Raw genomic sequence first — 8,588 nt, forward strand, 5'->3', positions numbered from 1 at the left:
ATATATATATATATATATATATATATATATATATATATATATATATATATATATATTAACAGGTGACAAAAATGTAAAAATCGTCGTTGTAATATATATTTTTTTTAGAAAAACGTCCAAACTCTTAAGGTTGTGGATTGATGGTCCTTTTGAAAATCTTTCCTTGCTTATTTTATCTTTCAGAAAACTGAAAATACCAAATTATCCATATGATGTTTTTTTAATGATTTTTTTGTTTAATTTAAAATTTTATTAAATTCAAATCTCTCTCTCTCTCTCTCTCTCTCTCTCTCTCTATATATATATATATATATATATATATATATATATATAGGTTCGCTAGGCGTGTCAAACCCAACGAATAAAGAGGTACGATATACTCCAAAATAATCCCACTATATTGCACTAAAAGGTAGTACAAGGCAAGCAGGGTCGATCCACAAAGACACAAGACAATTGGTCTATACCTATTTGCACAGGGTACTATGGTCACCAATAGTAAAGAGATGGGGGGTTTAGAATGTAATAATTAAACAAACAATTAAAAACATAAGCAATCAACTAAATGCGTGAATTAAATTCAGAATTTGTAAGGACTCCAACCCCATGTATGACAATTTAGCAATGTGACTCAAAAATGACACAATATTCGTTCAATTCTATCTAAGTTGGTACTTGAAAGTGCTAATAAGCTCTAACACTTCCCATTCACCATATTAATTAACCAAAACAAGCTCTTTGATTAATCCTGACCTTATTAATATAATCTAAATAAGCTCTTAGGATTAGATTATAAGATTGCATGAAGCTTTATGTGAATATTCCCAACAACACCCAATACTCCTCATAAGCTCGGGAGTGTAAAAGTGTATGAATAAGATTTACATTAAATTCATTCAATAGAGATCAATTTAATGCTTGTTACTTGTTCAATTTCACAAAACAAATACGGATTTTGTAAAAGAGATAACTTAAATGACCTAACCCTAATTCAAATGGCCAATAAGAATCATAATTAGAATCAAACATTCGATTGAAGCAAAATCAAATTCATTAGATAGAAATTAAGAACAAATATAATGCCATATGAATGAAATCACTACCAAGAAGTCAAAACATGAAATTGGAGAAATTAGGGTTCTAGCCACACATGGCTAGAACAAGATCACAAGTCTAAAAGATGAAATTAAGTGTAATTACAACTTACAAAAACAAGAATTAATATTTCCAAATGATTAACGGACAAACCCTTGCAAAAAGCTTCGAATTCTTCTCTCCAATGGTGCTCTAATATGTTCTCCCCTCCTCAAAATGACCTTTAACCCGTAATATGAAAGATAGGAAAAACTGTCAAAAGTTGGTTTCTGGGTTGAACACGGCCCGTGTTCGAATAGGCTAGAATGACACGGGTCGTGTTCAGCAACACGCCCCGTGTTGATTTGCATTAAACTGACACGGGTCGTGTTCAGCATGGTCAACAACTCCTATTTTGGTCAAACACACCCCGTGCTCACTTTTCAGTGTAAAGTCAACACGCCCCGTGTACCTCTCTGACTCCAATTCCAAACTTGATTTTTCCAACTTTTTCGTTCTTCGCCCGATCGTCCCGAAATCTTTACCAATGCTTCCCGACACTTCCCAAAGCGCGTTCCAACCTCCGGTTTACCTGAAAAAGATATAAAAGTGTGCAAATAAGGTTGTTCTAGAGACTAAAATGAATATGATAAAATGCAAGGAAAAGGAAGAACAATTGTGCTAAATATATGCATAAAATGGGACTAAAAGGTGCGCAAATAGCACCTAACAAGGTTCAGGTTCATTTGAGACCATTCTAATTTTGTGAAACCGTGAGACCAAATCTAAAAATAATTTTAAAATGCAAAATAAATTGAAAAATCCAAAAATTCTTTTTTTAAATATTATTTTCGAAACTTGAATTAACTAAAAAAAATAATAAATAAATAATTTAAAAAATTAAAAAAAAATCCCGTTTTTTTTTTAAATACGTGAAATATTATAAATAGAATATTACACTGACATATTCTAACAAATAATTTTAAAATGCAAAATAAATGGAAAAATCTATAAAAAAAATTTAAATATTATTTTCGGAACTTGAATTAACTAAAAAAATAAAAATAAATAAAATAAATAAAAAGAAATTCTATTTTTTTTTTAAAATACGTGAAATATTCTAAATACAATATTACACTATACATATTCTAAAAATAACTTTAAAATGCAAAATAAATGGAAACATCAAAAAAAAAATTTAAATATTATTTTCGGAACTTGAATTAACTAAAAAAAATAAAATAAAAATAAAAAAATGCGTCTCACACGGTCTTAAAAAATTAGGCCGTCTCACATGAACCAAAACTATATATATATATATATATATATATATATATATATATATATATATATATATATATATATATATATATATATATATATATATATATATATATATATATATATATATATATATATATATAGGATTCTCTAATATATTTTCGACAATTTGGTAACTCAACTCAACTTATATTTGGTAACCTTGTCATGAGGTAAAATTCAATTTTTAACTATGCTTAAACATATTATGGCGCACTTGACCTATAATTTTGACTAACATCTACAACTTAAAACATTACTTCATATTAACAAAATAATTTATATCTAAACTTATAAACATACCTTTAGAATAATTTTGACTAACATTTACAACTTAAAAAATTACTTTAATCTTTAAAGTTAAATGCAAGGATGAAAGAGAGAAGCAAATTATTTAGTTTTGATAACAAAAACAACACCACAAAAATCCACCACTTGAACTGAATTTTGGACTTATGTTTTATTCTTCAAAGAAACCCATGATGTTACAGTGAAGTTTATGAAATTCTATTTCTTTTTATGGACCTCGATGAATGATCATGCTCAGTTTAAAAATTAGTTTTATATATAGGTGTACAAATTCTGTAGTTTTCAGTTTATCAAGTATACAAAGCTCAAATATATTCACACTTAGTTCTATATATAGGTCAAATAAATAAATAAATAATTCCAAAGTCTATATAAAAGATTTGTAATGCAGCTACAATTAAGGAATTTTACCTTGTGGATATGTTAAATCACATCCATTTTGCTTCCGAGACCACCGATTCCAATAATCAAGGCAAGATAAGAAATGTCCATGGGATCTCATCTTGTTACATGTAATGAAAAGTAGGATTCCACAGAGATATGGATCCGATCCCAATTTCATATCATTAACAAACTACAACACCATAAAACATATACACAGATTAATTAAAGCGCGATATATGGATTCGATGTTCATTACGTTCCCTCAAATTAATTAGGATTTTTGGAATTGGAACAAAATAAGAAAGAAGATCCGGAATACCCTAGAAATTAAGAAACCATGCCTCGACTCTTCACTTCAGATCTTCTTTCATTCGCACGATGGATAGAGAGAATGGTGGTGTTGCAGAAAGAAGAAACTTGTGTTTCTAAACATTTTTTTAAACTGAAGAAACTATGCACTTTGAATTATTATTTTTTTTTTCAAAAATGTATATCATCGTAGGATTTAAAATGATGAGAATCATGGGTTTCTTATAAGAGTTGCAATCTATCTTGGATAAAGACAATTATTGGGTTGCTTGTATCAGTACCAAAATATGCAATGTAAATTAAAAGCTGCAACAAGATATGGATATCTTGCCATGGTGAGAAGATTGCAGAAGAAAAGGCTTATTTTCTTGGCTGCTACCAAAAACACAGAGAGAAAATAAAGAAAGGAAACAGCAAAATAGGTGAAAGAAAGGGCAAAAATGTCCTTTGCTCTCCTTTGAACCGAGATTTCACTGCAAGAAGTAGATTTTTATTCTCTTTAGTAGAGTAGGCTTGTTGCTATTTCATGATAAACAGTGAGCAAGTATTCTCCTTGTTTGGTATGTTTCACAACTATACCACTTTGTTTTTTTATTTTATTTTTATCTTTTCATATTTTTGAAATAGCACAATATCTCTTTGAAGTTTCCCAAATCATACATTTGACACGTTTAAACATCTTAACTTACCTTTAAGTATTCTGTTTGACATTTAACACAACTTAAAATAAACCTTATTAATTGGGTCAAACATTTCAATCCAACAAAACATATTTGATTAAATGGATTAAAATTTCAAACCAACATAATAACATTCCGGATAAATGGGTTGCTATTGGGTTAACTTATTTTTTTCTCCAACCCAATTTATTAAATAAATAGGTTAAACCCATGTTATCATTTTTCAATCACTTTTTCGACAACTTTCATTGCTAATCAAGGACTCTGGGATGGTTATTGACAAGGTGAGAAAGTCATAGATCATTTTCGACAAAACAAGATCAAAGACAGGACCCACAAGGCAAAACCCTCATACATTAAATACAACCTTTTTAGGTAGACATAGATTAGCTAGTTGGGTTTCTGAGCCCATATTTGTTTGTATATGGGTCTGCTGTTGCTGTTGATAAATCTCAATCGTCCAAATATTTGGTGTACGTTAGAAAGTTTGGTTTATCATTGTCGAATTTTTTTTACTTTAGTTGAGCTAATCGAGTGAGATTTTTGTATTGAACTACTAACTTGACTTAAAACACATTCATTTGAGGTATTAGGTTAATCATAAATGATGTTTAAATTATGTGTAAAAAATGACACCAATCAACCTAGAAAATGAACCCAATATCTGATACCTTGTTACAGTGTTACTACTGAATTTTATTTCTAAATTAAAATGTGGGTAGGTTATAATTTGTCAACACAAACAAGCGTTTGATATCATCAATACATGTTTTGCAAAATAATCAATTCACAAAACCATGATAAAAAATAAAATAAAAAAAACTTCAACATAACAAAACAACTTAAAGCAGAGGCTATAGTACGCTTCCATTACCAAATGAAGAATCCAAATAAAAAATAACCACATTAAACTTGTAATATTCAAGATATTAAAACTAACAAAACTGCCACAATGAGCATACACTTTCCCTTTCAAGTTTAAACCAAAACAAACACCTTACCTCACTTAGATTATTCCAATCTTGTTTGCTACATCCAAAGCATCATAGTCTGGAGTTAACCTAACATAAGCCTTCTTTGTTCCATCAGGCCTGCATTTTTTTAAAAAAAAAAACAACAAAACTTAAAAAATCCACCATTTTGTCTAAAATTTATCAAACATGTGTACTAATATCGACAATTATTGAAAATAATACCTGATCAAAGTGTTGACTTTCTTGGTCTGGATATCATACATCTTCTTAACTGCAGCTTTGATTTTCTTCTTGTCAGCTCGGATATCAACAATGAAAACCAGGGTGTTGTTGTCTTCGATCTTCTTCATTGCAGATTCAGTAGTCAAAGGGTACTTCAAGATTTGGTAGTGGTCAAGCTTGTTTCTTGGTGGGGCACTGATACGAGGATACTTTGGGTTTCTGTCAGTCTTCAATGTTCTTGGGCGATGAAATGTCACCTTTGTTCGGATCTTCTTGGCCTTCTTTTTGAATGTTGATCCTGTCTTCACAGCTTTCGCTGTCTTTAGAGCCTGCGCCTTTGCATCTCCTTTCTTTGTAGCATCAGCTGTAACAGTAAATTGGGCAACATGAGTAATAATAGCAAGAAGTCCTTGTTTTTAACAGATGCAGAAGCATTCATACAAATACGCATTGATACAAGTATATATTTGTGACCTAACTTCTCTTCAAATTACAAATGCTTCCTGCAGCTCAACAATCTCATATTAACTAAACAGGAAATTTGTTTGCTGGATGTGAAACAAAAGGTTGAACTGAAAATTGAGCTCTAATCTATGATATGTATAAGCTTTAAATATTCGATAATATTGATAAACATAGATCGAGAGAAAGGAAGAGCATATAGAAGCGATGAGGTGTTACCTTTAGCGGGCGACATTGCTAGCCGAACCTACTGCAATCCACTGAAAATAATAAAACAGGGTTAGTCAAAACGATGTAAAATTGCGAAACGAGGAAAAACAAACGGATATAGGATAGATCTTAAGTTATGAGCATACATAGTATAGCGACAATCGTATGGATTGCTAATGTAATCTGAAACCCTAATTCAGAAGATTTAAATTAGGAAGAAGAAAACCAAAAACGTACCCTGCAAAAGGAAATGAGGAAGAGTTGACGCAGCTAGTAGCTAGGGTTTCGAGTTTCGACGTTCATACTGAGGTTTATATCAGATTGATACACTAATATCAAATGGGCCGAGCTCAGACCATACACGAATATTCAACTATTCAACCTTGAAAACAAATAAGCCCATCCAGAGTTTATATTTTTAAAAGTCAGACTAATCTTCGCTATTCTAATTTCTTTACATATAAAAATAACTTATATTTTTATGATACTCATAACCATCGTTATAACCAATTTATCAGGAATGCATACCCGATAAAATTGGAAATGGATCATGCACCCGGATTTAGTGCTCCCTCTATTTATGTAGTATTTATCTGCACGTTTCATCGGATTTCATAAATAGCATTTTGAATCGTTTGTTATATCATGAAGAGGTTATGATGTTGTAGGTATGTGCTCTGTAAATTTATATTTTGTTTACATTTTATTGATTTAGATAGTGCAAAAATCATAATAATTCATAATCGGAAAAACACTTGTCCGAAATTAGATGGTTGTGTCTGAAATGCGCATAACTGGTCCATAATTCGTTGAACTTTGGGTCAAAATACGTCGTAATCGTCAATAACTAGTCTTAATTGCCACTAACAATGAGGATATGTGTCGAGTAATCGTCAAGAGTTAGTTTTAGTTGACATTAATAATTAAGATATATGGCCTTTATGTGACACAATAAGGTCAATTATGTCATATTTCAACATCTATTATGTCACGTCTCACTTATTTTTTTATGTCGGAAAAAAAAAATAAGAGTAGATTACACGGATGGTTCCTATGGTTTGGGGTAATTTGCATGTTTAGTTCCTAACTTATTTTTATAACTTGGAAGGTCAACGTTGTTTGTTTAAGTTGCACGCTTGGTCTCTATCTTACCTAAAAAAAAATATTTTGCCATTGATTTTTTAATTTATTTTAATAAACACACCCCCAACCCCATTTTCATCTCATCTTACCTTACCTGCCTCATCTTATTTAAATAATTAAAAAAAATCAATGGAAAAATAGTCTTTTTAGGTAAGACAGAAACCAAGTGCGCAATAAAAACAAACTATAAGGATCTTCCGAGTTAAAAAAATAAGTTAGGTACCAAACATGTAAATTACCCCAAACCATAGGGACCATTGATATCATTGTCATTTTTCAAAAGTTCAAACATTATGGCATTTTGTATAATAACCTCGTTCTTAAAGGTTATATTTGTGAATATCTTTAAAATTTATCCTTGACTTGTTAATGATCGCTAAATAGTTGGTTTTAGGCGCATTTATGATCACGTCCCTCGTCTTTTGCCACATTAAGGTTATTCGGTATACTTCATACAGAACAACCGTAAGGATGTTGCTAGTCTTCTCATGCGTGAACAACGACCCAACAGGGCGAAGCTTCACAAGAGCTTCCTTTATTTTTCCTCTATCTTTCTCTACCCCCCCCCCCCTCTCTTATTTCTTAAATTGTATGTAACATCCAGTTTCAATATGTTTTTTATTTTGGGGTTTTGGAGCGTAATTCGATTATGTAAAGGAATTGGGCTTCAATGGAATAAAGTTTAGTCCTTATTTGATGTTAATAATATTGGTTAAGTGGTCTAATCCCTTGATTTGTGGTTTGGAGGCAAAGGGGGTAAAATGAGAAAAGGTGATATTCCAGGTGTTCTTGCATGAATTAATGAATTTAGTTCGGTATGTTATAAGTCAATAGTAATAAGATATACTTAAGGGGCTTGTTAATATCTTCGCGTACATATAAAGACCACTAAAAACATAGTTGAAACAAAGAAATTATGATTGTTTTAAGTTTGAATGAAATGGGTCAAAACTCATCACCATGAGGTGGTGAGTAGGTCACCACGAGGTCGTGTCAAAATGAGGTGGTGAGCAGGTCATCATAAGGTGGTCATTGTTTTGGAATAGTGTCTAAGCCCGTAACTATATTTGGTATGTACTTGACCCGGTTGTGCATGGTCCTTTTGGGTTGCCTTCTCCAAAGCAACTTGACAAGGTAATTTAAGGGGAAAGAGAGAGTAGTATGATTTATTAATATATTATAAGAGTAATATATTAAAGGAGAAATCATATTTATTTAATTAGTATTGGTCATAAATTAATTAAGAATTAATTTAGTGGTCAAAAGAGATTAATTGAATAAAGGGGTATAAACTGTCAAATGTATGATAGTTGAGTTTTTGGTTAAAGAAACCTAATGGGCTTAAGGGGGAACGAAATTATGATGGGTAACCATCATAATTTTGTCCAAGGGCCTTATTCCAGAAGGTTCCATGGGCTGCTTGGTGGCTAAGCTGTCCATTAGGGTTTAGATTGAAACCCTAGTAACCTGTAAGTATAAATATGACCCCTAGGGCTTTGAA

At 31.2% G+C, this 8,588-nt stretch overlaps 1 protein-coding gene and 1 long non-coding RNA gene across 3 annotated transcripts; both read right to left on the reverse strand.

Moving 5' to 3' along the window:
- Positions 1–1,064: 1,064 nt before the first annotated feature.
- LOC145011721 (uncharacterized) lies at positions 1,065–3,813 on the reverse strand. The gene is made up of 3 exons (XR_013664240.1): positions 3,407–3,813; positions 3,115–3,277; positions 1,065–1,666 (listed from the first exon to the last, which is right to left on the reverse strand). It is a non-coding gene; the product is annotated as an uncharacterized LOC145011721 (long non-coding RNA).
- Positions 3,814–4,918: 1,105 nt separating this feature from the next.
- LOC145012334 (large ribosomal subunit protein uL23) lies at positions 4,919–6,299 on the reverse strand. 2 transcript variants are annotated; one of them, XM_078971128.1, is made up of 4 exons: positions 6,182–6,299; positions 5,954–5,994; positions 5,273–5,636; positions 4,919–5,167 (listed from the first exon to the last, which is right to left on the reverse strand). In XM_078971128.1, exons 2-4 carry the CDS (start codon positions 5,967–5,969, stop codon positions 5,083–5,085), a joined length of 465 nt encoding a protein of 154 aa, XP_078827254.1. In that variant the 5' UTR covers positions 5,970–5,994; positions 6,182–6,299; the 3' UTR covers positions 4,919–5,082. The 2 variants fall into 2 exon arrangements, with proteins under 2 accessions (XP_078827254.1, XP_078827255.1); XM_078971129.1 differs by having other exon boundaries at positions 6,091–6,188.
- Between the last annotated feature and the right edge of the window lie 2,289 nt (positions 6,300–8,588).

This window comes from Lactuca saligna, chromosome 8 (genome assembly GCF_052625555.1).
Source record: "Lactuca saligna cultivar CGN05327 chromosome 8, ASM5262555v1, whole genome shotgun sequence".
Classification (NCBI taxonomy): domain Eukaryota; kingdom Viridiplantae; phylum Streptophyta; class Magnoliopsida; order Asterales; family Asteraceae; genus Lactuca; species Lactuca saligna.